We start from the raw sequence: 27,752 nt of genomic DNA on the forward strand, positions 1-27,752 counted from the left end.
TGCAAGGGAGTGAAAACCCCCCTGCAAGCCGGGTCGGCCAGCAGCTGAGCAGATGAGAGCTGGGCAGTCAGAGAGCACCGGTTCCTCCGTGCCGTGATGCCTGTGGCTAGGAGAAAACGGGCTTGGTGGCCACACATCCTGGAGGGGAGGGAGGGAAGAAGGGGGCTGCTCCCGGGGGCTCAGAAGTGGCCAAAGGTGGTCTCCTCTGCTTCCCCCCGCCGTGCCGCAGCCCCTCAGCCAGGAAAGGCTCCGTTCCCCAGCCCTGCATGCAGCGGGCGTGTTATTTTTAAAAATAAATTAAATGTGAAGAAGAGCCTCTATCTAGGCCTTCAACTAGAGTCTTAATTGGCCTCGCTCCCCAAGGACCAGGCGAGCCCCGGAGAATGCCGCACTATCGGAGTAATGAGCTATTAATAAACAGCGCTGCTCGGCTCAGCTCGGCTCTGGGCTCAGCTCTGCCCGGGCCAGATGGGGACCGCAGGGCTCTGGTTGTCACTGCAGGGGACACAGGGTCTCTGCAGCTGGGGCGGCTTCTGCGGGATGTCCTGGGGCTGGCAAAGACCCGCAGGGGCAGAGCCGGCCTCGGCCACCTCAGCTCCTTGCTCCGGAGCTCGTATCTGCCTGGGTTTGCTGGGAAGGGGCTCATCCGGTGGAAGGGGCTCATCCAGCACCCGTTAATCCCCCTCCATGGGGTTTGCTGAGGGTGTCGGGGCTGTGCCTGGCTCCACCGGGGCACCCATGGGTGGGGGCTGTGGGGCAGTGGGGGCAGCCGATGATGTGCTGGGGCTGCGGAGCAGGAAGGAGAGCCCGGGGCTGCGGCTCCCGCTCCCCGGCTGCCGGGTAAAACAACGCCGGCGGGTTTGTACCTTTGCTTAGAGGATCAGGTGGCCGAAGTAGTAACCAAAAGTGGAGTACGGTTACCCCGGGCTCATTCATAATGAACACGGCGGAGAGCTGGCGTGCTCACGGGCTGCCTCAGCACAGCGCCGTGGGCAGGGGCGGGGAAGGGGCCAGATCCCCCCCCCAGCCCCTGGGAGGGAGACGGTGGTGGGCACAGGATCCAGCCAAGCGTGGGAGACCATTAACCTGGCAGCAGTGCCTGGGCACGTTTATTTAGCATAGAGACACTACATAAAAAAAATAAGTGTCACAATAAATTGGGAGGGTTTTTTTCCTGTGGGTTTGCAGGTCGTGCCTGGGTGCATCCTTCCCATCCAGCCCTGCGCAGGAGCAGGAGTGGAGCCTTCTGAACTGGGGGGACCAAGCGAAGGCGTCCCCCCCTCACCCTAGAGCCGGCTCAGGTTCCCGAGGCCGCCAGCCAGGCAGAGCTGACTGCAAAATGGCTCTTGGCACGGCTGTGAGCAGCCTCCTTGAAGGCAGAGGCTGCCAAGCAGCTCCAGCCGCATCCCCGCTCCGGTGCCCAGGTGGCATTTGGGGACCCCCAGTCGCTGGACATGGGGGGGTCAGGACATGGGGGGGTCAGGTGCAAGGGGGGGGCTGCACGGCTGGTGAAGGGGGGAGGAAGGGGCTGGGACGCGTGGCAAGGGCAGCAGTGGGGTCTCCGGTCCCATCCCACTGCCCCCCGGCAAAGAAAGCCGATGCTGCATCCCGCCTGGCTGTTAATCCCTTCCCCGCGGCTGTGTGAAAAATGATAACGCTTTCCTCTTGGTTTGATTCGTTGGAAGAAAAAGGGAAATGTGGCAAAATTAAGACACGCACCAAAAAAAAAAAAAAAGTCTGTAAAAGATAATCTCATGCAGCTCTTAAATTGCACCAAGCAATGGGTTTATTGCCGGAGAATTGCTCAGCGGTCGCTTACCGCGGTGGTGCCGACCCCGGGGCAGGGCTGCTCTGAGCCAGGCGCTCTGGAAGGACGGGGAAGGGGGTGACGGGCAGCGGGAGCGTGGCAAAACCTTCAGGCTCCTTCTGGTCTGTCCTGCCGAGCCTCCCTGCGGCTGGGGCGCGAACGCTGCGCGAGGGACAGAGGGAGAGGGGGTTTGGGGAGGAGAGGGGCCGGCAGGTTTGGGTGAAGGGTGGCAACCTGGTAGGAAGCAGGGGGTGGACTCAGCACCCCGGGATGGGGACCCGCGTGTCCTGCCCCACCGTCCCCGTAGCCCTGGGTGCTCTTTCCTCCGCGGTGCCCCTTAGCAAAGGGGCAGGGATGGGGGATGCGAGGGGACGTGGTGGCTCGTCCTCTCCCCGCGGCGAGCCTGCCCTGGCAGCTCCCACCATCACTCCTGGTGACAAACAGCAGCTCCTCCTTTCTTCCTCCATCACCCCTTAAACCAAGCCCCAGCTGCCTCAAGTCCGGCCTTTTCAGAAACTTTAGGGCAATGAGGACATGCAGCGGCATCACGATGGGCTTGAGACATCGTGTCCTGCCGGCCCATCCCATCCCCTCCCCCCACACCCTGCCGGGCTCCCACGGCCACTTTTGGGGTCCCCAAGAGGTCCAGAGGGACAGAAGGGAGTGTGCGGGGGACACTTGGGAAAAAAAAACCCTGACGTGAGATCCAGCGCTCCCCAGAGCCACGGCTGGGGCTTCCCTGAAGGCAGAAGGGCTGGAGCCAGCCTGGCTGCCCCTCGGGTAGTGCACACCAGTTTATCCCAGTGCTGTGGGTGTAATGGGACACGGTCCCCCATGCTGGAGGGGTCGGTGCCCCTCTGCTCCTTCAAGCCATCGGTCTGGCTGCACTGGGCTGTCAAAAATTTGGAAAACAGCGGAGGCAGGGGTCCGAGTCTGTGTGAATGGAGACGTCGCACGGACAGGCGGGTTTTGCCATGAGAAGCAGGGCTGGCGCGGCGAGAGCAGCCAGAGCGCGGATAAATGCTGTCGACAGAGAGCAGATGGGGAGAAGGATGCTCTTGCCTCCTGCCCATGAGGTGCAGCGGCCAGGAGACACCTGGGAAGGCACAAAGCAAATAAATCCTGGCAGCGAGGAGGTGGAGGACTCGGAGGTGGAAGAGGAGGAGGAGGGAGAGGAGAAGGAGGGGGCTGCCGAGACATGGTGAGCATCTCCTCGTGGAGGCAGGCGTGCCAGGCTCTCACCCCCACACTGCTCTGGGGACCTGGGCTGAGGACCCAACCCCAGGAGATGTTGAACCACTTTAGGTCACATCAGTTGGCTCATTTGGGATATTTTCTCTTCAGGTCTTTCACCCCCAGCATGAGCCTGAGACCTGCCCTGCTCACTGCACCTCCACAGGGGTGGCTGGAGGGGCTGGCTCTGCTCTCGCGACCCCCTAAATTGCCCCTGTTCCCTTGCTGGGCCCAGAAACACCCAGCAGCGCCCCGACCGAGCAGCTCTGCCACTTCATTAGGTTAACGGGAAGTGTTTTTCCTGGCGTGGTGGCAGCCCAGCTGATTTGGGGCACAGAAGGGGACAGGGAGCGGGGAAGGGGAAGCAGAGAAAAGGGAAAGCAATGGCAAAGTGCTAATCCCTGGAAAGGAGGGCAGCCGGGGCACTGCGCCGCGCAAGGTCGGTGTTAATCCCTCATCTGCAAAGATTGCGCCCGTATCCGCCTTAATCTCTGCTCCGAGAGGGCAACACTGGGGACAGGGGTGGGAGGACTGGTCCCTACGTGTGGTGCCGAGCATCCTCCGGGACCTCACCGAGCCTGGGACCTGGAAAGAATTTGTGCCACCAGACAAGACCTCGCTGCAGCCGCACGGGGAGCAGAGGGGATGTGGCATCCCACCTGTGTCATGAGTTTGCAAGGCCTCTGGCTGCATCTCTTTGCTCCTACGCTGCCCTGGGGGTCTGTGTCCCCCATTATCCTGGGGTGCTCATGCTCACAGTCCCCTATGCCCGTGTGTGCTCCATCAGCGGCACGGAGCAAGTATGAGCCGGCGGGGGGGCAGAGGCTGAGATGTGGGTCTGCAGTCTTGTCTCCTCTTGCAAATATCTCCCCCTGCCTCAATTTCCCTGCTCTCCTAACGGTGCTTGCAGGCAGTGAGGCTTGTTTAGCCCAGGTTTGCATAGGGCACAATCACTGGGTCACACATTAGGTGCCAAGAAAGGGGTCTGGAGGGTTTCCTGGGGGGGGCTGGGACCTTATCAGGGCTGTGAGCCATGGTTTGGGGAGCATTTTCCAGTCTCAACCCACAGATGGGTGATCTGGGGCTGGGTAGGACTTTGCAAAGCTCTCCTGGGCTCGCCGCTGACTCCACATCTCTCTCCCTTCCAGGTGCATGGGAGAATGGTAGTGAGCCCATAAGACCATGCTCTACACAATGACATGTTGGCTCCTGGTCCTGCTCCTCCACCTGGTCCTCCTGAGCCCCCCGCGGGTGGCAGCCTGCCCTGCCCGCTGCGAGTGCGCCCCACAGATCAAGTCGGTGGTGTGTCACCGCAAGCGGCTCACCTCCATCCCCGAGGGCATCCCCACCGAGACCAAGATCCTGGACCTCAACAAGAACCGCATCCGCTGCCTGAACCCGGGGGACCTCTCCCCATACCCGCTGCTGGAGGAGCTGGATTTCAGCGAGAACATCATCTCCAATGTGGAGCCGGGCGCCTTCAGCAACCTGTTTAACCTGCAGACCTTGCGGCTGCGGGGGAACCAGCTCAAGCTCATCCCCCCTGGGGTCTTCACCAAGCTGACCAACCTCACCCTCCTGGACATCAGCGAGAACAAACTTGTCATCCTGCTGGACTACATGTTCCAGGACCTGCGGAACCTGAAAAGCCTGGAGGTGGGTGATAACGACTTGGTGTACATCTCCCAGCGGGCCTTCTCGGGGCTGCTTGGCCTGGAGCAGCTGACCATCGAGAAGTGCAACCTGACCTCCATCTCGGCTGAGTCGCTCTCCTACCTCCAGAACCTGGAGGTGCTGCGGCTCCGGCACCTCAGTATCTCCGCACTGGAGGACCAAAACTTCAAGAAGCTCTACAACCTCCTGCAGCTGGAGATCGACAACTGGCCGCTGCTGGAAGACGTCTCCCCCACCAGCTTCCAGGGCCTGAACCTCACCTCGCTCTCCATCACCTACACCAACATCACAGCCGTGCCCACTGCTGCCTTGAGGAACCTGGTGTACCTCCGGTACCTGAACCTGTCCTACAACCCCATTAGCACTGTGCTGAAGGGCTCCTTTAAAGACCTCATCCGGCTCCAGGAGCTCCACATCGTGGGTGCTCTCTTGGTGTCCGTGGAGCCGCAGGCTTTCTCTGGCCTGAGACAAATCCGGTTGCTCAACCTCTCCAGCAACTTTCTCTCCACGCTGGAGGAGAGCACCTTCCACTCCGTCAACACGCTGGAGACGCTGCGGGTGGACAGGAACCCCCTGGCCTGCGACTGCCGCCTCCTCTGGATCCTGCAGCGACGGAAGACGCTCAACTTCGACGGGCAGCAGCCCATGTGCTCCTCGCCACCCGAAATCCAGGGCAATGCCCTGCGCGACTTCCCGGACTCTGTGCTCTTCGAGTACTTCACCTGCCAGAAGCCCAAGATAAGGGATCGGAAGCTGCAGCATGTGACGGCCCGGGAAGGGCAGTCCGTGTCCTTCTTTTGCCGGGCGGATGGGGAGCCGGACCCTTCCATCGCCTGGGTGTCCCCCCAGCACCGCATGATCACCACCCGCAGCACAGGGCGGGCAACCGTGCTGCCCGGGGGCACCCTGGAGATCCGCTTCGCCCAGGTGCAGGACAGTGGCACCTACATCTGCATCGCCAGCAATGCGGGAGGCAACGACACCTACTTCGCCACCCTGACAGTCAAGGGGCGGCCAGCTGACGGCTCCCACTATGCGAACCGAACTTTGTACCTCAGCGAGTTCAACGACACCTCCCACAACGACACGCAAGTCTTCTTGAAGTTTACGTTGGACCTCAAGACCATCTTGGTCTCCACGGCCATGGGCTGCATCACCTTCCTGGGTGTGGTGCTCTTCTGCTTCCTCCTCCTCTTCGTCTGGAGCCGGGGCCGGGGGCAGCACAAGAACAATTTCTCAGTGGAGTACTCCTTCCGCAAGGTGGATGGTCCCACCACCACCACCGGCCAAGGAGGAGCCAGAAAGTTCAACATGAAGATGATCTGAGCCTCTCCCAGAGGAGAACTGTTGTCTGCTGCCTGGCCCTGGGCACAGCCACGGCAGGACGGGGCCGGCGGGGGTGTGGGAGCACTGGTGACGTCCCGGGGCTGGCAGCGAGACCTCGCTGTGCCGGGACGTGGCCGGAGACATGCCAGAGGCGCTGCGGGCCAGCAGGGTCAGAACCGCATGGACCTCAGGGTTGGGGAGCGATGACCCCGGCTGTCCCAGCCCCACGGTGAGCCCTCGGGGCACAATGGCTCAGGGGCCGTCCCAGCTCCAGGGGCTCCCAATGTAGCCGACATTTTTGCTACCAACTATGCATTTCTCTAGCCAAGAGATCAGCAGCATTTGGGCCTGGGAAAAAACTGCTTCCTTTTTTTTCCCCCTTTCCCTTTTTTTTTAAGAGACTCTGGAAAACTTTCATAGTGGTTGTTTATGGTTCTTCTCTTTTCTTGTTGTTGGGTTATTTTTTGGTCCAATGATTTTTTTTTTTTAATGAATTTCCAAGAGAAAAGTCTTCCGGGGCGATGCGGGACTGGGGCGCTGGGGGAGGTTGTGCCGAGCTGGGGGTCTCCCCCAGTCCCTCGGCAAAGCCGGACCCCCTGGGGCACGGCTGTGCCTTGAGAGCGTCCCATCAATGGATTTAAGGCACGGCATCTGCAAACGTGGGTGCCCAGGGATGCTCCTGCACAAGCAATAATAACCCACCCAAGGCCAGCTCTGAGGAGGTGTCAGCAAGAAAAAAAGGGAACGAAGAGGCAAAATGAGGGCAAGGTCATTAAAATCGGGAGGAGCAGCCCCAGGGCGACGCAAGGCTCCATATTCGCCTCCGCCCAAGCCAGCACAGCAGCGGCGGGGGTGAAGGGGTGGGGAGTTGGGATTCATGCAGGTGAAAAAGGCACTTTTGGGTCCATTTTCTTTGGCTTGCGAAGTTGAAGTCTGTGGGAGAGCAGGAGCTGGCTCGTCCTGTGCAGGGAGGCCGTACAGCCCAGGAAAGAAGAGGAGAAAAAGGCTTGGGACAAGCAGCTTGGGAACCAACAGCAAAAGCAAACGCCGGGAGAAGGTCCTGGCTGGCATCTCCATCGTGTCTGCCCGGATCTTGCACTCTCTGGCACTGGGGACCGCGGGTCGGTGTCCCAAGCTCCGCTCCCTGCTGCCGCGGGGACGGTCCCTGGCTTCCCCTCCCACCCCTGCCCAGGGCACTGCTGGCTTCGGCTCAGGGTGTAGGGATTTGGGTGGGCGAAGGAGCAGAGCTGGCACAGCTGGAAGAGCCTGGATGGGACCTAGATGGGCTGGGGAGCCCATCGCTTCCTCCTCTCACCGTGTGCATCCCGGGGGTTGCTGCAGGTCCCACCTCTGTCCCCATTCCTGCAGGCACGTCCCCCCACCTGGGTATCCCTTCTCCAGCCGGTGGTGGTCAGGCTGGGCACGCTCGCTTCGGGAGCTGGAGAAGGCAGCTGCCTGTCTCCTGCCGGGCATCCCCAGGCCTTCAGGGCTGCGCTGGAGGCAGGAGCTCCCGAGGGGTCGGGGCTGAGGCCCCACCGTGAGCTTCCCTGCGTGGGGCACAAGTGAGAGCGGCTGCTCGGGTCGTCCCCTGCACCCTGTCCTGCTCTCGCACCCATGGGCGTTGGGTGGCCCCCGGCTGAGCCCCAGCAGGGAGAGGGGCAAAGGAGCTGGCAGGCTCAGCACCCGGCCCTCTTCAAGCGAGGTGCTCCCTGGGCTGCAACCGGTCACTGCCAGGATCCGGCCCCTGACCTGCGGCGGGGGGTGCTGCCCATCTCTCCCCATCCATCCCCTGCCGTGGGTCCGGCCGTTGCCCGCGGCGCCTTCGCATGCCCGGTGCCCCCTCGCTCCCCGAGCCGTGCATGCCGTGTCCTACCACGGGTCCCACCAGCGTCACCCGCGCGCCCTTGTTCAGTGTCTGGGGTTTTTTACTGGGGGGTGGGGAGGGGTCAGGCACGGACCCCTGCAGCCGGGAGCAAAGGCAGGTCTGAGCACTGCAGACCTGGCCCAGTTTTATATGTAACGAGCATGTGAAATGTATTTGCGGGGGAAAAAGAAAAAAAAAAAAAAGGGACTTTTGTGGCTTGTTTGGTTTTTACCCCCTTTCCTTCTCCATGTGGCTCAAATAAGAAAAGCCAAAGTCAGCAGAGAAAGCCCGAGCAGGGCTGAGCTGGGCAGGACCCAGCAAGGGCTGTCAGAACCGCCTGCACCATGTGCAGGATTCGTGCCTTGGTGCTCTCCAGACCTGCTCCAGCCTGGTGCAAGCCTGAAGGGTGTCCCAGGGTTCAGGCAGATGTTAAATGCCCACAGTTCAGTTTAGGATGATCGTCCATCCCAGAAAAACAGCAGGAAAACCCAGACTGGGAGAATAGGGAGGGCTGGAGGTCGGGTGAAGCTGGAAGTGCAGCACCCCAGGGCATCCCTTGCCGCAGGCGAGGACCCTTTTGCTGCCAAAGAGCAGGGTCCAGCCAGTCGTTTAATGACGTTTGACCAACCTTGTTTAAAAATTAAATTCACCCACATGTGACAAACTGGGAGCAAACCCCCAGGTTGAAATCAGTGATGGCTGGAGACTTGGCAGCAGTGCCCAGCAGGGCTTGGGGTTTGCAGCCCATCGCCTGGTCATCACCACCATCAGCCCTGCAAACCCCTTAATAAAGGATGCTAAACCAACTTTCAGAGGGCACTAAAGTCCATATTAATAACTAATAAATGATTAATGCACAGGTGTTAACAAACTGCCACTGCTATTAAGCTATTATTAATAGAGTGTTTATAAGTATGCCCTTAAGCTGAAGGGTGCAAAGCCAGAAGCTCACCTCCTGCTTGCAGGGAAACTGGGGGCTCGGCCATCCCAGTGTCCCCTTGCCCAGCTGGCTGAGGACCATCTGTCCTTGTGTCCCCAGCAAAGGGGCTGCTACGCCTCTCCAAAACCCCCCATTTCCCTCCTTCCAGGCTCAGTGGCTGGCCTGTCCCCTTGCCAGCCCCCCAGTCCCAGCCTTCCCAGCAGGGCACTGGGCTGGGGACTGGGAGCCTGCGGGGTGGTGGAAGCAAAGCAACGCCTCCATCTGCTGGAGAAAAGGGCCCTGGGCCAGTTCCCAGCCTCTGCACCCCAAAATCCCACACGCCGCTGCTCCCCAGAGTCCTGGGGAGGCTCCCAGCACCTAAAGGAGAGCAGCTCCGGTTGCAAAATAACCTGGGTGCTGCCGGGCCTCCCGCAGCCCCCCCAGCTCTCCTGGGCATAAAAGAGGAAATTGGGGTTTTTTCTCTCATTTCCTGCATGAAAAAATATTGCATGGCACAAGAGCGCCCAGGAGGTTAAGGGCTGGGGTTACAGTTCGTGCCTGTGCCGAAGGGCCTGGGTGCACCGTGGGCTCAGGGACACCCGTGGGAGCCAGGGCTGAGCCCACCCACGCCTTCGGCAGCTTTTGGGGAATGAGATGTGCCAGGACCGAAGATGCTGAGAAACCGGCTCAGGTGGTGTCGGTGCCCGCTGCGCCCAGCCCGTGTGCCCACGGCAGCCCGACGGGTACCGCCCTGACCTGTCCTGAGCCAAGAGCCCGCAGCAGTGATATATTGAGAATAAAGACCAAAAAAGAACACCAAAAAATAAAGACAATTAGAAAAATGCAATTTTCCAGCAGGTGCATTTAAAGATCAGATCTCCCACTGGGAAGAGAAATCAATTTCCTTACAAATTAAAAAGACTTCGGCTAAGTAAAGATTCCCTGCGGTCCCCAAATCCCAGCCCTGTGCAGCTCGGGGGGGCAAAGAGCTCGGCACCCCTGGACCAGAGACTGCGTTTGCCATCGGTGTCTTGCAGCTGCTTTGTCAGCCTGGGAGAGAGGAACCCACCGGTGGGTTCGGGGTGCCCCGGAGCTTGGACACGCAAATCAGCATTTGCTTACTTGTCCTGCAGGGCTTAGCAATGTAAAATCACAGGCCTTTTTAAGGGCTCGGGTGGCTTTTAAACTTGGCATTGTCTCCTTTATGATAAGAAGAAGCATCGGGAAATTTGCAGCTAATACTTTTGCAAAAGGCAATTCCTGCCTGCCCCACTTGTGCCACCTCTCTCCGGCTTGGTGGGGTCACATTCATTGCATTAATTCTGTAATTTTGTTCCTAATGGACTCCGGTTTATCTTGACGGTAACATTACTCATTAGGGAAAAAATATTGATGCTTCTAATAGATTTACCGTTGCTTAAAATAGTTTGTTGTACAGTCGTTAACATAAATGACTTACTGGGATGAGGGACATACATATTGACCTCGTTGCTGAACAACAGGATCCCACTGAATCCTAAATCCTCCAGTTGTTATATTCTTTATTTTTACAGCATTACAGCCCTAGATGACATGTTGAGGGAGCAACGCAAAGCCAAGCCTCGCCGCGGGGCAGGGGTGGGCTGCAGACCCGGCCGGGGCTGGGGCGCAGGGGCGAGCACCCCCGGCAGCGAAGCAGGCAGCAGCGTGGGAAGGGCCAGGCGGGTACCAATGCAGATCGTAATCTCCCAAAATCTTGCACATCCTCGCTGAGCTAGTGCCTGATTCAAACGTGACTCAGCCCCGATACGTATTTTTATCAGCTCTAGCATATGGCCCCGGCACCACAGAAATGGCCCTTGGCAAGCGCTGCGGGCAAACAGACAAAAACCTACCGGCTTGCTTGGTGTCGGCTGGGCAATACAGATTGCAAAATACACAGCAAGGAAACCGCCGAGGTGGGCGGTCGCCTCGTAGGGAGCGGCTTCAGGCTCACGGGCACCCATTGAGCCCCAAACCGGCCCCCAAAAGCCCTGGCGAGGCGCCCGGTCCCGCGGGCACCCGCCCCGCCGCTGGGATGCACGGTCCGGCTCAAACAGTGGAAATACGGTGGATGTTTCCACTTTTTTTGTGCAAATCCACGTCCCTCGAAGCCTGCTCATCCCCGGCCTCAGTGCTCCCAGGAGACATCCCTGAAGCTGGCTTCCCGCAGCCCTCGGCAGAGGGGCTCGCCCACCCACCCAGGCTAATTAGTGCCATTAGTTATTTATTAATTAGCTCAAAGACTGAATAGAAGGGAGGAGATAGTAAAATATTTGGGGGTTTGGAGTGTTAAAAGAGTGACTTTAGCCTAGAGGGGACCGACACCGATGGGGAGATTTTTTTTTTTCCCAGCAGCTGAGTTGTGTTGCTTCATGCTCTCTCAGCGCCTGTAAAGCTCTGGGAGGAAAAAAAAAGTGTTTTCTAATGACTGGGCTCCTCTTGTGCAACGGCTGCGGGAAATCCCAGCAAAACACATTGAAGAAAACAAAAAAAATTTCACCTCGCTAATCCATCTAGAGTAACACAACCTGGAGAGCAGGGAATTAATTACGTGGTTTGGGGGGTTTTACCGTGGAAATACCCCCTCTTCGATACAGCTGCCATCCAGAAAGCAGCCTGGGAGGAGGAGTGCAAAGCCTCCCTGAGCAGCTCAGGAAAAGCAAACCCATTGCAACAGGTTGCACCGAAGGCGATGCAATTACTGCGGCCGCAGCAGGAGCCGCCACGGGCAGCGTGCGGCCCCAGAGCAGCACCGGGGGCTGCCGGGGAGCGAGGCCAAGCCTCCAGCTTCCTTTAGACTTGCAAGAAGCAGGTTTTGAAAGAACATCCTCCTGCGAACGGGGTTGCAGCGAGTTGTGCAAGGCGATTCCCAGCAGCGCCATGGCCAGCACCGGGGGAGCCTGCGATGGGGAGCGGGAGCCACCGCCAAGCCAGGAGATGGAGTTGGAGCCCCTCAAGCCCCCAGCGCTGCCAGGAAAAACTCAGAGGTACCAAACTGCTCTGCAAATGGGGCCCAAAAAGGCGCTTCCCAGCAGCACCCCAGCACGGCTCCCTCAGCCCAGTGCTTTGCACCGTGGCAAGAGGCAGGGCAATAATCCCCGGTTCCCCAGGGGGTAACAGGGCCGAGCTGCGCCGAAGAGGGGCAAAGCCTGAAGTTGCACCGTGAGTGATGTCCCCAGCAGAAACCGGAGTTTTTAAAGAAAGCCACCGTGGTTTCGGTACCGCTTGTGGCAGCAGGGTCAGAGCTGCAGTTTGCGCTGAGCCTGGCCAGGACGGGGAAGCGAAACCCCAACGGGGGCTGTGGACGGCTGCTTCCCGCTGCTCTCCTCCTCACGGGCTCTCTGCTTTTCCCTCCCTCCCCACAGACCCCCCATCCCGGGGGGTGTTGAAGGCTTTTCCTGCTCTCGTCCCACACCTCTCCCACCACCGCGTCCTCCGTGCGGCCACCCAACAGGGACCGCAGGGCAGACGTGACCCCGCGTGTACCCACTCCCCGCTCTGTACCCGCATGGGTGTGAACCAGTGCACGTGAAGCCCCCAAGGCAGCCCCCACCCCTCGGGAGCACCCCCAGGACCCCCCTGTGCAGGAGCTGGAGTCACTGAGCCACCAAACTCCCTGTCTTTTGCCCCAAAACCACGCAGCCAGGGCTCCCCAGGCCACCGCTTCCCCTTTCTCCTTATTCTTCCCCTGAGCCAGCACCAAAAGGAGTCGGAAACCCCCCCGGGGGGGCGAGCGCTGACTCCCGGCTCCCTGCAGGGCCGTCGTGCAGGCGCGGGGCAGCATGCGCGCCCGCTGCGGCAGCCTGGACCTGGGTGCCCCCGGACCACCCACCCCCACGCCGGACACCCCGGGGGGCCGCCCGTCTCGACCCCCCGACTCAGCCCTCATCTACAGCAACGTGGGTGAGTGATGCCCTGACCCCGCTGCCCTCCTGCCCGCCGAGGTGTCTGCTCGGATGGTGGGGATGAACCCCGCTGCTGTCCCCGTCCTCCTGCAGCACCCGACTGTCACCCCTCTGGCTGGCACTGGGCATCACTTTGGGGCTGGAAATACGCAGTGGGGCAAATAACCCCCGTACCGCCCCGTCTCCCACTTTCTTGCACCCCCACCCCGGGAAGTCTTAGCCCTGCCGTGTCTGTTCCTCCCTCCCCAGGAGAGCTGCGAGCCCACCTTGTCCCCCGCAAGGCTAGCCGAGGGGAAGGAGCCGGCAGATCCCCCTCTCAGCCCCTGCCTCCCCCATTGCCGAAGAAGCAGCTCCAGCGAGCGGAGTCCCTCCCGGAGCAGGGGCCATCCCGGCACCATCGGGGTGACCTCGCACCATGGGCTGGCAGCATCCCACCACTCCATCCGCAGCACGAGGAGGGGGCTCCCAGCTCCATCCCCCCGTGGGACAGACCCTCCTGGGGATCCAAGAAGCCCCTGACCAAGTCCCAAAGCCTGGGGGAACCAGTGGCCCGGAGCAGCCCGCAAAAAGCCTCATCACCCAGCCCAGCGGAGCTGACGTTCAGGACGGTGGACGGGGAGCTGGGGCAGCTCCTGCAGTCCCTGGAGAGCCCGTCTGGGGTGTGCGGGGTGGTTTTGGGGTGCCAGACGGCCGCCCTGGCCCGGCTCTCGGCTCGCATCCAGGAGGGGCTCGTGGGGCCGGAGGAGCGGCAGCAGCTTCTGGAAGCAGAGCTGGCGGGGAAGGGCTGGGCAGCGCTCAGCATCCTGGACCGGGAGCCGTGCTGCGAAAGCGGGGACGCTTGGTATTTCCGGGTGGGCTTCACTTTTGAGCAAACGCAGCTGGTGTTTGCAGCCAAGGTAAGCAGGGAATTGGGGAAAATGCCCGGGTGGTGCAGAGGGCGCTGGCTCCCGGGGCACAGGGGGCTGCGGTGCTGCAGGCAGGCATGAACCGGGAGCGTTGGCTTTTCCACTGACCCCTGTCACACAGGCAGTTCCTCTTTCTGCACCTACTTCTGCATTTGCTAAATGAGACAGCGCTGCCAGCGTGGGCTGGGGAGGTGAGGGTGACAGCTCCCACGGGTCCAAAGGGCACGGCGAGGAGAACGGCACCGCTGGGGGAGATGCCCTGGTCTCGAGGGGCCAGCGGATGCAAAGTAGAGGCTGGAGCAGAGCTGGGTCCTCAGGCAGTGCAGGATGAGACCCATCACAGCGGCTCTGCAGCTTGCCTGGGGGTTACACCTCCTCCCCCCCGTTCCCATTTCTTGCTCAAAGCCGATCCAGCAGGCACCAGTGGGATTGGAGGGTGCGGGGGGAGCCCAGCACTGTGCCTGGCTCAGACCAGGGCTGATGGCCCTGAGATGAGGTGGTGGCCCAGCCCAGGACAGGGCACCCTGTGGCTCCATCCTCGTGCAGCTGGCCATGCCCTGTCTCTCCTTGCAGGTCCCCAAGCTGGGCTGCACCAGCCTGGGGGTGCAGAGCTCCCTTGGGGCCCACTGCAGCATCCAGCGCCTGATCGGCCGCTTCACCGACCGCCTCCCTCGGGAGCTGGTGCTCCCGGGAAGCCCTGCGCAGCAGAGTCGGTCCCCTTCTGGAGAGGAGCCAGCCCGTCTTGCCACCCACCCTGTCCTGCAGGTCCTTATTTCTCCTGAGGTTCCCTACCAGACCCTGGCGGGCTTTGTGAAGGAATCCCACGGTTTGCACAGGACCAGCCCCGGGCACTACGAACGCCTGGCTTGCCTCCTCCTCCTGCAGGTGTGCATGGGGCTGGAGCACCTCCGGGCGCAGAACGTGGGGCGGGGGGACCTCTGCCTCGACAACCTGCTGCTAGTGCGGTGCCCGTGTCCTCCCCGGAGCCAGCAAAGCAAGGAGGCATCCCTGTCCCTTCCACGGCTGCTCATCAGCAGCTTCTTCAAGGTTAAAGACAAGCAAAGACCTTGTTCTACCAGCCAAGAGCAGGACTGGACCGAGGGGCTTGCTGCACCGCCCTCCCCGGCGGCAGATGAGCTGAATGTAGGCATGCTGATCTATCGGATCTTGCACGTGGACATCTCTCTGGAAAACGCCTTGGGGTTCAGAAGCAATAGGCTCCCTGAAATCCCCTCCCTGTCCATCTATTCCACGGGACTCAAGCGTCTGGCCATGCTGCTTCTCCACAGAGATCCCTGCAAGAGGGTCTCCATCGAGCAGGCAAGGAGCATCCTGCAGGTCCTGCTCTGGGGCCCTCGCCAGGAGCTCTTCGCCCGAAGCAAGAAGACCCTTGCCCTGCTCCGGAGCTGGGTGGAGGTGAAGAGGGCTCTGCTGCTCCTGCAGTTTGCAGAGAATTCGGCTGGGGCAGGGGCGAGCCCCGGCCTCGAGGAGTGGCTCTGCTGCCAGTACTTCAAGGAGGCCACTGAACACACGCTCTACCAAGTCACCCAGGCTCTCTACACTCCCTAAAGGCAAGCTGAAGTTCAGCCCACCCAAAAGCTCTCCCCAAAACCAAGAGCCCACGGGGACCTGGCCAAATCCACCAGCTGCCATCTCCCACAAGGAACCCAAGCTGGTCCTGGCTGGGAAAACTCTGTTTGCAAACCCGAACCCGCTTCCCCCACAGCACACGAGTACGAAGCTGGGACCAAACTCCCACCCGTGGCTCCCACAACGCAGGGTGTGTTTTGACACCCTTGGCCAATTTTTGTTTGGTGCTGGGAGTCCAGTTTATCGGAGCATCTCAGGAAAGATGGCTGGATGGAAGCCACAGGATCAAGCCCCAGTTTAGTGGCTGGTTATCCCGAGTAAAGTTACAGGCCTTAGACTTTGCACAAAACCCCCTCAGACCCCTCCTGCGGCCACGAGGCTTTCGCTCTTTCAAATAACAACGCAAAGCCACACATGACAGCTCACCTTGATGCACTGTTAGCAAAGGAGAAATACACCACCTCGTATAGCCCGCTCTTTTTAGGAACAGTTGGTGGCATAGTCACAAATACAAATGACATTTTAAAGGGGGAAATACAACAGCCACACAGCTTCAATAAAACCCAGAGCTGAGCCTCTTAAACACTGGTCCTTTATGTGCTTCTTTGCCACCATCACACACCCCGGTGATCTATCCAGGGAGGAACACAAAGCCAAACTTCACTGCCCGGCGGTGATTAGCCAGAACATCCTCGACGGTGGCTAGTAAACCACTCGGGGCAGTTTACGGCTGCTGGGCCCAGGGACCAGGCTGCGGGGTCGGTCGCTGGCTGCACCAAGGCAGGGCCGTTGCATCTGCTGCTGGCGTAAAACACGCAGCACCACGCGGGATCTGCGCCCTGGTCCCCAAACCTGTGCGGATGCCAGGTGCCCGTCACAGTGGAATGATGTGCAAGGCCCTGCGCAGGTCATTGATATTATTATTAATGAAGTAGTTATTAATCCACTCGCAGCTATCAGCTGACAGCAGCAAGAGCAGCCTCCGTGGGCTGTGCATGCAGTGGGAGGGACCTTCCCCAGCTTCCCCAGAGCTGCCGCTGGGGCAGCCCCACGTGCCCGTGGACGTGAGCTGTGGCACACCAGGCAGCCGCCGGAGCCAGGGGCACAGCTGAAATGGGGAGAATTCCTCCTAGGAGTCCCTGAGCTCAAAAAAACCCCTGGTAAACTGGAGCTGTGACCCCTCCCAAGATGAAACCACAGAGCAGCAACGCTCCCAGCTCCCCCGGTCGCTGGGTTTCTGCCTCCTGCCCTGCCTGCTGAGCGTGGGCAGGCAGCAGCCTCATCGTCTGGGCGGCAGCGGGGCCAAAGACCCAGCCAAGACCGCAGCCCCTCTGTGCGAGGCTCCGTGCGCGGTGGGGCGACGGTTCCCTCCCGGAGCAGCACCCAAACCCAGCAGCATGGCCTCCCTGCCGAGGCTGGACGAGCAAGGGGGACCAAACAAGCTCCCCGGCCACACGAACCCTGACAGGGTCACCACCCAAGCACGGCTGGTCCACAGCAACATCGTTCAGATCTCAGTGTGGGCTTTTGGGCCCAAAACATGCAGGAGGGGTCGTCCTGGGTGAGCCCCAGCCCTGCAGCCCCCAACGCCTCTCCTGTAGTATCTTGCGTGGCTACAAGATGGCAGTAAAGCCCGTGGCACGGCAGCAGCTCACCCAAAGCCACCTTGGGCATCCGATCCTGGAAAAACAAAGACAAAACCCATTTCTGCCAGCACCTGCAGCCCCAGGCACCCCCTGCACCCCTGCTTCTGGTTTCCACCTTGGGTGACCCCTTCCCCTTCTGCCAGGAGCAGCTTGGAGCACCCAAGGTCAGCGAAACGTCTACAGGGGACCACGGCCTTCAAGGCAGGGCCACGTACGTCTCCACGCTCGCACATCCCTGCGGAAAGCAGACCACGGCACAGAGGAAAACAAGAATTTCTCTGGAGAACCAGTTTATGAACTGCAGACCTTTGAGTAAAGCAGGAGCAGCCTCTCCCCGGTCGCGCCCACCCCCTCTTCGCTGCCCTCCAGCACACCATGAACAGCAAGTTCACAGCTTTCCAAACAAACCCACAGGAAGAACACCACTGTAGGGCCACAAAAAAATTGGCCAGAGTCCTGCGGGAAGGAGACCTCTCGCATGCACTGGACTGCAGCGCAGCCGGGACCCTCGGTCCCAGCAGCGGTGACGCTGTGCTACCCCCCGCGCCCCAAGGAGCTGGGGCAGCGTTAGCGAGAGGCTGATATAAATATCTGAAGCTAATTAATTAAACAGGCCAGCAAGAACATTCGCCTGTCACCGTGTTGCTGATTTAACAACAGGCTCTCCGGGAACACGGTGCCGTCCCCCGGGGTTACTCTGTGCTGCAGATCTGCTACGGGATCTGCTCCCTGCTGCATCGCCGAGAAGGGAATTTCAGGGATTACATTTTGGCGTATTCCGTGCGATCCCAGTACCGCGCAGCCCAGAGCACCTGCCTGGGGAGGGCCTGCGGGGTGAGCCTCGGGCCCCTCGCTTACCTACGACATTTCACGCTGGGGAGCTCCCAGAGCCACGCGCAGCGGGGCCGTCAGGCCCCCGGCAGAGCACAGGCTGGCCGAGATCCTGCGCTTCCATTTACAGGGACTCACAGCGTAACAACCTGGTAAAATAACCCATCCCTGGGACGCGCTGCTCCGAGGTGTTGTAGAGGAAAGATCAGCTCAAATGATGCCAAACGAGCCTCCCAAGCAGCAAGTACTGAGAAAAATTGAAATACGATGCTTTAAAGCATGGCCCTTTGGCAAATTCTCTCTAGTAACTTCAGTGCAAGTTTTAATTCTAGGCCTACACACGCAGCCATTTCCCAAACAGATGCCTGGGGACCCCCCAAGAGGCACTGCCTGACAACAGCCCCTTCCCCTTCGGCGCCAGCCCCCATCCGTCTCCCCAGGAGAGCTGCCGCTCCCGCGCCGAGAGCTTCAGTGGCAGCATTTCGCTCTGGAAGTGCCACAAGCCTTCCTAGCTGGCAGCCGAGAGCTCATCAAGCCATCCTGCCTGCGCAACACACGCTACCGTCAGACGCTCTTACGGGTAACATCAAGACTTCAGGGGTCAAAGTTGCATATTCGATACTCAAAGACACTCGAAGCTCAAGGCAGGCCCGAGTTCTGCTTCTTGGCATCTCGCTTCTGACTTCCCAACTAACGCAGGCCCCGAAGCGTCCCATGAAACACCGACAGAGCAGGGATGCGGTGATCCTAATCCCCAGCGGAAATGGACAACCTGCTTATTATTTCACTAAAAGTAGGCTTTGACAGGATCGCTAGATTATTTCAAGTCCTGGTAGAGCGCAGCCATGAGTTCCAGTCAAGCAAAGAATGACCAACGCCTTTCCATACCTGCAGCTTTAATGGTCGGGGCAGTTCCAGAGCCACCTCTTCAGAGTGCAAGTCTTAAACAGCTTAAACCAGCAATAAAAAGTAAAATATAAATTTTTATTTAGAATTAAAGCAAATACTTCAGTATCACAAACACAATATTAAACTTCAAGAAATATACTGCTAATTTGGAGGGAGCATTTATTTGCACAACCACAACATGCGCACAAATCCAGAAAAAGATGTGGAGTCTGAAATTTTCAACATCTCACCACCAGAGCAGTTGGTCACAACGTTTCATACAGAGTTATATATACTGTAATAGATGTTGACAAAATTTCTACAGAATCATCTTTATAGACAACAAGAAAGCTCTAAGAGGCAAACATTGCAATCTATTCTTCTTCTGATGAGTCTCTCTCAAACGTGTAGGCCATGAAGCAAGCATCTGGTCTCTTGGGGACAAGGGGATGCCCTGGTCTCACAATCTCAAAGCCCAAAAAGCTGAAAGTACGGAGCAATGCAGCTAGAAAAAAAAGCAGAAAACAAGTTTCATCCATTTGATACTGTACAACAGCGAAAGCATCCACCAAAAGCAGTTCAAATACTGCATTCACATCTCAGCACTGTAACACCCACCTCTATCATCTCTGTTCTTGTGGAAACAAATGAACACATGATCAACTCGGAGCTGTTCTTCAGCAAACTCTAGAAGAACTGCAAAACTACAAGACAAACACAAGGTGTTCAATGCACGCCAGCAAACGTTTCCTTCAGCAAAAGCTCGCAAGGCCCCGGGAGCCAGTCTGCACGTGAACTCGTAGGCGCCAGAGGCTAGCGGTGGGAGCCTCGCACCAACAGGAAAGCGCTAAGCCCCAGGCTTAACTTGAGGCAGAAATCTAGGACTTCAGTAAGACAGACAACGCACTTTTCTGTTGCGGCTGAAGGGAGAACTGCAGTGAAAGACTCGGAACCAGGCTGGCGTTTTCAGTGGACAAAAGCAGCCGCCCAGTACCGGGGAACACAGCTTGAAATCCCAGAGCCTTTGGGGGGTTCCGCCTGACAGAACAGGTAGAAGCAGCCCTCAAATCAGGAGCACTTAGTTGCAGCCTCTTACAAGCATCAAGCTTGTAATTAGAGCACCAAGCACCGTAATCAGACTTCAACTTGCAGAACAATGGGAGCGAACATCAGCGACAGCAAAGTGTTATTCCACCCCACCGACAGGCCTTACAAGTGAAACCGCAGCTGCATTTTATTCCACCTACCTGTCTTTGCTCCCTTCAGGCAGAGCACCACTGGGAATTTCTATATAGAGGTTGTTGTTGTTCAGCACTGCTCTCCAACTAATGTGTTTGGCATCAGTAAGCCTTGACTGGACATTCAGAATTCTTGTCCTGTTATTAGATGTTAGTTCTTCTGTTACATTCAGCCGATTATCCTGCAGCAGTAATATGTGCAAAGTTATTTCCACTTCATTTTGGAGAAGGGATAACTCCCATTAATAGGCGTGAGGCAAGAAACGCGTTCAAGCTCACCATAGCAAGCTGCTTATTATTATTCATACTCACCGAATAAAATAAATTAGCTGAAAGATTGTGATCCCTCTGACTATTCCCTCGCCCACCTGGGATCTTCAGGGGTGGGTGAGGGACATCAGGAGCACCACCGAGGCCCCGGACCCAGGTTACTACAGCAATTGAAGGGAACCCTGGAACTAGAAAGGGATCACAGTTAGAGAGGCAAACAGTGTCAGACAAAGCCCTGTGAATTCTAGGTTTTGAACAGCGATCAGATGGCAAGATTTAAAATAAAAAAAAAAAGCCCCAAACCTAGGCCAAGGGAACTCCTCCCACTGCAACCTAGGGATGTGGCAAGACAAAGGAACCTCCAGACCAGGGACAGGAACGCTGCCTCGCGCCTGGACCCAGGAGGGTCAGAAAGCTGCTACTGCAGTATTTCGAGAGAAAGACTAACTTGGAGATGAAAATACTCTCAGCTTGAAGTGAGCAAGGTGTATTTGTATACCAAGGCAGCAGTACGCTTGACCTGATTTCAAGAGAAGAACCATTCTGCTATCGCACACGCAAGATCCCACTCTCTCCCCCACCTCGTTCTCAGAAGTCATCATCAGTATATTGGCCCAGCAAGCTAGGGATCATTTTTTAACCTGTGATATACGGCCCTAATTACCTCAGACCTTTGCATCAGCACTCTTGGCTTGAGGTCAGAAAATTGCAGGCAACAGTCTCACAGGTGTCGCTACCTCAAACGCTTTCACCATGCAGAGCGCAGAAGCGAGCTCACCAGGTTTAACTCTGAGACCACACCTGAGTGTCTGCAAGCCCACATGCCTTTCTACTCAATTCTTCAGAGCCATTTTACACCGCCCAGCCAAGTTCAGTACTTAAGGTTAAGAACGTTATCCTCCTAAGATACAAAACGTATTTCTTGTATGTGTGCCGAGTTTCACCCCATCCATTTAAGCCTGCTTAAGCAAATAAACCTTCTACTGTACTAAGAGCAAACGCTGTGCTGCCTGGCCCCTCCCTCTGCACCATCCTTCACCCTGCAGGCTCACTCTTGAGTTGCGTCATCTCAGCAGATGCAGCAATCGAGGCCCTTAGGGAAATTTTCACAATCGTCCTGTCTGTGAGTGCCAGCAGCCATTTGCAAATCAGAATAAACATGTACAAAATAATCCACCATTTTGCACAGTTTGTACGAGGTTTTTTTTTTTTTTTTTTTAAACGAGCTTGAAACTTGTGATGAAGAATCCATATTAGAAAGGTACTGAATGGCCACATAGGTCAAATATTATATGCTGCAAGGCATTAGTAAACACAGCAACTGCAAAGTTTTATTAAAAAAATTAAAATTTGCACTCTCTCAACTAAATGAGTGTTCAATCCATTATTTTAGGCTCCTTTAAAGAGAGCCACTTTTCTTTAGTACTAGCATTAGATACTCATTTTATCTTAGATTGACTGTAGACCTACACATTCCTCACTACCCTTAAAAATAAGCCTTTAAGCACCCCGTTCAGAAGTGTACAGTGGCAATCCTTTACACAATTTCACCTTTCGCCCGATGAAAGGCAGCGCATGATGAAGGTTGCCTACACTCTGCAATCGAGAATATATTTTAGAGTGATGTTTGTGTGCACTTACTCCTCTTGGAAAAAATTCACCTTTAAAGAGCAGCCAAGTATAAAGATGGCTTTCTAAAAACATTTCATAGTCCACAAAGGAGGTTTAATGGCTTCCTTCATAGAAGGCAGACTGATGTCCTAAGCCTCCATCACTCTACACCGGTCACCCCAATTCAGATATTTTCTTACCAGCATCTGTCGGGATCGTTTAATCTTTTGGTTGAGTTTTAAACTACCAGGTCTCCTAACATTTTTATGGTCTACTTTAGCCTCAGTATCCTTGCTTAGCTTTTAGGGGATAACAGCTTTCAATGCTTTGGTATCTTTGCCTAATTGTGGGTTTTCTTTTCCCCCGGTAGGGAGAAGGCACCTCCAGGCCCGGCTTTTGTCCCCAGGCTCCTTCCAGCCCCGCAGGGACCAGCCGCCTCCTCTCCGGGGCCGGTGTGCGTTGTCCGAGGCCTCCTCCCCAGGGTTCTGGCACCCCCCGGGTGCGATGGGCGCTCTGCCCGCCGCGGCTAACGTGGCACATGGCGGGAGGCGCCGGGGGTCTGAGGTGACCGGGGGGGGGGGGGGGGGGGGATGGCGGCCGCGGGCAGCGCCCCCCGCCCCGGGCCGAGGAGGGGGTGCAACCGGCGCTACAACGGGCAGGCGCCGCCTTGGGCGTTCAGAAAAAAACCTTCCCCCCCCCCCTTCCCTCCCTCCTTTTTCTGCGGGGGAGGAGGCCAGGCCGCAGCGCGGGCCGCCCCTCCCCCACCCGCCACGGAGCTCCCCTCCCCCCGGTCACGGGGGAGGCGACCGGCGCTTGAGGGACGAGGAGGAGGAGGAGAAGGATCAGGGCGGGCTCTGGGGGAAAGGGAGGAGGCGGCGAGCGCCCAGCGGTGCGAAGGCTGAGGGAGGCCGCGGCCCCTCACCTGCTCTGTCCGGTACTGAGGCTCAGCACAGCAGGCATGATGGTGCTTTTATTCCCCTCTTTCTCTCTAGCGAAGCAGTGACTGTTGAGTATCCGCTGCAGGGAGGATTTCACCATCCGGCCGCTCTGGTCCGAACCCCGAAACCCTCCGCCGCCCCCCGCCGGCCGCTCTCCAGGCGCTGCTACACAAAATGGCACCGCCGCCGCAGTGGGTCCTTATATACCCTTCCAGGCCACGCCTCCCGCCACGGCCACGCCCCCCAGAGAGGGCCACGCCCCCGACCGGGAAAGGGCTCCCGTCCGGTGAAGGGGCCGGTTGTCTCTTAGATAATCTCCCTTTCTATTGGCTGAAGGGAGCACAGGGGGTGGAACAGCGGGCCCTTTTCCTATTGGCTGACAGCGGGAGAGGGTTCAGCATTGGTTAGAAAGGCGTCGGGCCGGTGAGGGGGGGAACAGCGGTCTTTGATTGGCTACGTCCGCTGCGGGTGGGCGGGGTTCGGGCCGGGAGGCTTCGGCGCGGCGCCGCAGCCCTCACTCCCCTCAGAGCCGCCGGTTCGAGTCCCGCGTCCGCGCCCCCGCCTGGCTGAGGTAAACTGCGGCGGAGGGGAGGGGCCAGCCCCGGCCCCGGCCCCGCGCATGCGCCGGGGAGGGGAGGAGCGGGGCGGGAGCGATCGTCCCTCGGCGCCGAGGGGCGGGAGGGGAGGCGGGGGCTGCCCGGGCCGGGGCCGGGGCCGGGAGGGTCGGGGCCTCCGCACGGCCTCGGGCTTTACAGTGCGGGGAGCAGAGGGGCGGCAGCCGGGCCTCCCGTGGGGAGCAGTGGGCCCGGGGGGCATCGCCACCCCCCGATCTGTCACGCAAAGCGTTTGCCGGCTGGATGCTGAGGGAAACTTTTAATTTAAAAATTAATAAGAAAATCCCCCAGGTAGTGGAGAGGGTCCCTGAAAGGACGGGCTGAAGTTGTCACCCGGTTTTGGGCGTTGTGGGCCGTGGCCGCGCTCCCGCCGCGACATCTCCGGGTTCCCCTCGGCCTGTGCGTTGTGCTGACCGGTGCAGTAATTTATAGCTTTGGTTGTCTGGGAAATGGGGAATGGGTGGTGGTAATCTGTTAAACGAAAAAAAAAAAGGCTTTGTGCTGCATGAGGAAGTGAATAAATCCTGGTTATTTACATAGCAGAAGTTGGTCTGCATCCCTGCCCCCATAGCAAACAGCCCAAAACGCTCCCCCGGCCGCGCCGCGCTCTGCTTTTCATCTCCTGCAAGGATTTTGGAAATCCGAGGCCTGGGGACATGGTTGGGTCTTTCTGCAGCCCCACGGCGAGACCAAGGTCTGGAGGAAAGGATGCGAATTTGAAAATCGGACACCCCGCTTCTCTTTGGGACAATATTGATGAAAACACAGGATCATCCCTTGCGGGGGGGGGGGGGGGCAATCCTCAAAATTAATCTTAAAAGCAGCAAATGTGTGCAAAGGGTGAATAGGTTATAATTTCCATGACAGCAGATCTTTGACTCAGCCGTTTCTGAACGTTTCAGCCTGTTACATATTAGGTGAGACCATCCCTCCTCTGAAAATCAAGTCAGCAGCACAATCAGAGAAGTCAGCACACATCCTAAACAGTGGATCTTATCCTATATGGAAAAAAAGCTCAAAATAATGGTTTAAATTATGGTGAATCGAGTTTGCAGTCAGGTACGCCTTGCAAATTAAGTGGAAAAAGATGTTTGTAGAGCCAAAGAAAACTACTGAAGATGCATTGTAATGATTTTCAAAATCATGGTTTTCTAAAAAAAAATTGTAGATGGCTGTATTTCTTTTTTCTTCATTCAAGATGCCTGTTTTATTGCCTTCAGGTACCACAGCTGCATTTGGGCATTTCTTATTTTTTTTACTATCTTGCTTATTTTTCTTTGCTTTAAAATATTCCCATCCAGGAGCTCTGAGCACGTGGATATTCCATTGACGGGTTCCACTTTGCACAAGGATAAGTGTCTAAATCCCCACCCACCTTCCGTGTCCTGAAACTGCTCTGATTGACTATGATGGAACAAAGTGTATTGCCAAAAGAAAACAGGCTGTTCTCCTGCAGCTTAGATGAGAAGCCTGGCCTGGCCAGCAGCCAGGGACTAGTCTGGGAGTCGTGGTAAGTAAGAGGTACGAGAGAAAACATCCTTTTCCTGCTGCAGGTATCTGCACTTAGCTCCCAGAACGCAACATAACTGAGACGTTAGTGCTTGCTTCACCCCGCTCTCTAGATTTGGCTGTTGATTTATGGAGGGGAAGCTGACTGCCATTTAATGCATTAGCCAGAGACCAACGTGAAACAATGGGATAGCTGCAATTCAGGAATATCCGGACCAAATGAAGCACATCGGAGAAGATTTAGCAATTTGTGTTTTGTATGTTGTTTTAGAAAGGTTTTCCTGATGAGGGAATGAATGTGTTAGTCGATGGAATTGCCTTAGCATTTTGTGATAGGTTTCATTATTTCTAACAATGGCATTTATTATTTATGTAGTAATCCGACTGTAATTCCTTATAATGGCACTGTGTCAGAGGACATCATCTTTGCAGTTGCTTTCCTCTTTGCTGTGGCACTGGAAACAGCTTTGCCCTTTGGATACCTGTCATCTCATTCCATTTTACAGCTGAGTGACCCGGATAACGCTGTGGTGCTCTGTAGTCTGCAAAAAGCCCAATCAACCTGTTTTGGTTTTGTGCGTTAAATATCGTGTGGGATTAGTTCCAGCTGCAGTTTTGCTGAGATAGCCTGGCTTCCAGTTTAGCAGCGACAGTGATTCATAAATCCTCACACAGAAGCCTCTGACTCACAATTTCGGGATTACCAGCTGAGGCAGTTTGAGCTGTTGCCGTCTCCAGCTGTTTTTTTACCACTGCTTTGCCATGATTACCCTACCCGTGGCAGCAGAGGAGGCAGAAGTAACGGTGTGTCGGTGCCTCAGTTGCTCCCGCTGCCTTCCTAGTTTGGCACCATAGTCCAAACCCATCTCAGTCCCTGGTGTTATCTGGGCAGTGAACGCCAGCAGCAGATGTGTGGGCCTCCGTTCCTACTTGTCCCCAGCTGCTGTGGTGCGGTAGCTTCAACACAGAGGCAAGATGAACGATTGCAAATAGAAAATCTCGTCCATCGAAGTCCTGAGGCTCTAGTTCATCCCAAGTCCTATGCCGGTGTCCACAAATACGCTATCAAAACCCCCCTCACTCTGCTGGCTCCCAACTGCCACAGCCTTCCCACCTCCAAAAAATACACGTTTCAAAGGACCGGCGTAGTCCCCAAAGCAGGAGATGCAGCAGGGAGTTTATATCAGCTCTCTCCTGAGCTGCTTGCTGAACTCCTCGGAGGAGAGCACGCCGTGAGTCCCAGTTGTTCGGGGTTCTTACACAAGCAGGTCGTAGCAATTAGGCTGTATGAAACGACCTGGGAAAATACCTTGTACGGCCCGAGTTACTCAATAACCAGACCTGTTAACAGAGAAAGTACAGAAGAAGCAACACAACTGAAGTCCACATTAGGAATCTAAGTTGAAATTGTTTCAGGTTGAGGAAAGGAGTTTCATTTTCTAGAATTTCCTTTTTTAGCGAGGTTCAGCATGCTTTTCAGCCTCTTTTAACAGAGGAGGTCTCAAACATTAGTCAAAATCACCAGTTAATGATTCTTTGTCAAGCTTTTATAGTTTTTACTTTCTGGAAGATATTAGACTGGAAGGAGAGTTTATGGCAGCACAGGAATAAGTTAAAGTCAAAATCAAAACTGGTAGCTGATGTAAACAGATGTTAGAGCAAGAAATGGGCAGGATAAGTAACGGAATGTCTTTCCTCTTCATTGTCTGTTTTCAGGTTGCAGGTGTTTGTGATCAGATGACACGAAAGTAGTGCTTAGAAAGGTGTACAGGACCCGAAAGGCTCACAGGACTTGCCGGTTCTGAAATCCTGCACGTTGACACCGTAGTTGTATCACATCTTTTACTTTGAGAAGGAAAGATGAACTGTTCTGGTTTTTAGGTGATTAAAGCATAACTAAATAACACGGCTGCAAATATTAGTGCTTCTGTGTGTTTTTCTGCCACTGAGGCGGCTGTTGGAGAGTGGGCTGCTGCAGAAGCAGCTCCTGCCTCCATGTTCTAGAGGAGTCACAAAGCTCCAGGGAAGGTGAATGGAAAAAAACTATATTTGCCATGTAGCAGAAACCCCTGTATATTTTCTGCTTAGCTGCATCGTGCTGTCATAGCTCTTCTGGAATGTGGAAATAGATGTTTATGACATTTAGCAGCATCGTGGGAATTAATCTCTCTCTGATTTGCTGACTAGGGAAGTACAACAGAAAGAAAAACATGACCTCTCTTTTAAAGTGTGTGCAGTCCTGATGTAGCATTACACACTCAGCAACTCCCCAAAAATGGTAAAAAAAAAAAAAATTGATTGAGCCAGACTATAAAATCAAGTTGTTCTGATGGCCTTTTCTCTCTATTTCCACTCCAGGAAGACTCTACTTGTTCTTACAGTTTTAAGGGTTATCTAGAGATGTACCCAAACACCAAAACAGGACAGAAACTGAGGCAGAGATGTCCATCGTGACGTGTTTTCACAGAAATCCTTGTGTGCGATGACTCCTCCACCCTGTAATTTAGCCGGTTTTAGTCCCAGAATAATTTAAATGTTCCTCTCGGTCAGCTCTGTGTGGGGACGAAGTACAGCACAAGCTTGTGAGGTCTTTGTCAAAACACTGGACGGTGTTATTTCTAAACTTTAGAAGACCTATAGTTTCTAAGCCTTATAAAGCAGGGCTCTTAAGTCTACCCATCTCCTTCCTTAGAGCTTCTGGTTCATTTCCTTACAGGTAACAGTTAACTACCAGTTATCTAATTTTAAATACTCCCCCACTAAAAACGCTATTTGGTGTGTTAGAATCTATTCTGATCTTTGTGGGACATGTAATTAGAACACTTTTTCTAGCTGGAAAGCTCTCCTCGTTTTCATTGTCATCTGTGCGAGAATAATTTGATTTGAAGGTCAGGCTTTCTGCAGACCCACTTGTGCTGGAAGGAGATTCTGCGTGCCACCGCAAAGTTAAGCCGGAATTATTA

General features: G+C 56.3%; 3 protein-coding genes and 1 long non-coding RNA gene across 5 annotated transcripts; 3 read left to right on the forward strand and 1 right to left on the reverse strand.

The window, feature by feature from the left end:
• Positions 1-4,222: 4,222 nt before the first annotated feature.
• Positions 4,223-6,040, forward strand: LINGO3 (leucine rich repeat and Ig domain containing 3; the record flags this gene model as incomplete). The annotated part of the gene is made up of 1 exon (XM_082330991.1): positions 4,223-6,040. The coding sequence occupies one exon, from the start codon at positions 4,223-4,225 to the stop codon at positions 6,038-6,040; it is 1,818 nt and encodes a 605-aa protein (XP_082187117.1).
• Positions 6,041-11,709: 5,669 nt separating this feature from the next.
• PEAK3 (PEAK family member 3) lies at positions 11,710-15,712 on the forward strand. Of its 2 annotated transcripts, XM_082331574.1 has the most exons (5): positions 11,710-11,831; positions 11,955-12,006; positions 12,602-12,747; positions 12,999-13,645; positions 14,228-15,712. In XM_082331574.1, the coding sequence occupies exons 1-5, from the start codon at positions 11,750-11,752 to the stop codon at positions 15,221-15,223; spliced, it is 1,923 nt and encodes a 640-aa protein (XP_082187700.1). In that variant the 5' UTR covers positions 11,710-11,749; the 3' UTR covers positions 15,224-15,712. The 2 variants fall into 2 exon arrangements, with proteins under 2 accessions (XP_082187700.1, XP_082187701.1); XM_082331575.1 differs by lacking the exon at positions 11,955-12,006.
• A 2,972-nt stretch (positions 15,713-18,684) lies between these two features.
• OAZ1 (ornithine decarboxylase antizyme 1) lies at positions 18,685-22,825 on the reverse strand. Its single transcript, XM_082331432.1, is given in 6 exon segments — positions 18,685-19,114; positions 19,228-19,313; positions 19,857-20,029; positions 20,160-20,246; positions 20,248-20,305; positions 22,651-22,825. Coding segments are annotated over 6 exon segments (651 nt in total). The 5' UTR covers positions 22,767-22,825; the 3' UTR covers positions 18,685-18,983.
• Positions 22,826-23,160: 335 nt separating this feature from the next.
• Positions 23,161-26,615, forward strand: LOC309599519. The gene is made up of 3 exons (XR_014230287.1): positions 23,161-23,237; positions 24,582-24,790; positions 26,506-26,615. It is a non-coding gene; the product is annotated as an uncharacterized lncRNA (long non-coding RNA).
• Positions 26,616-27,752: the final 1,137 nt, after the last annotated feature.

This window comes from Platalea leucorodia (assembly GCF_965183815.1).
Source record: "Platalea leucorodia genome assembly, chromosome: 21".
Taxonomy (NCBI): domain Eukaryota; kingdom Metazoa; phylum Chordata; class Aves; order Pelecaniformes; family Threskiornithidae; genus Platalea; species Platalea leucorodia.

Coding starts and splice junctions, on each gene's coding strand:
- PEAK3 (XM_082331574.1), top strand. CDS start 11,750: ATGGGGAGCGGGAGCCACCGCCAAGCCAGGAGATGGAGTTGGAGCCCC. Junction 11,832..11,954: donor CTGCCAGGAAAAACTCAGAG/GTACCAAACTGC, acceptor CCGGTTCCCCAG/GGGGTAACAGGGCCGAGCTG. Junction 13,646..14,227: donor AGCTGGTGTTTGCAGCCAAG/GTAAGCAGGGAA, acceptor CTCTCCTTGCAG/GTCCCCAAGCTGGGCTGCAC.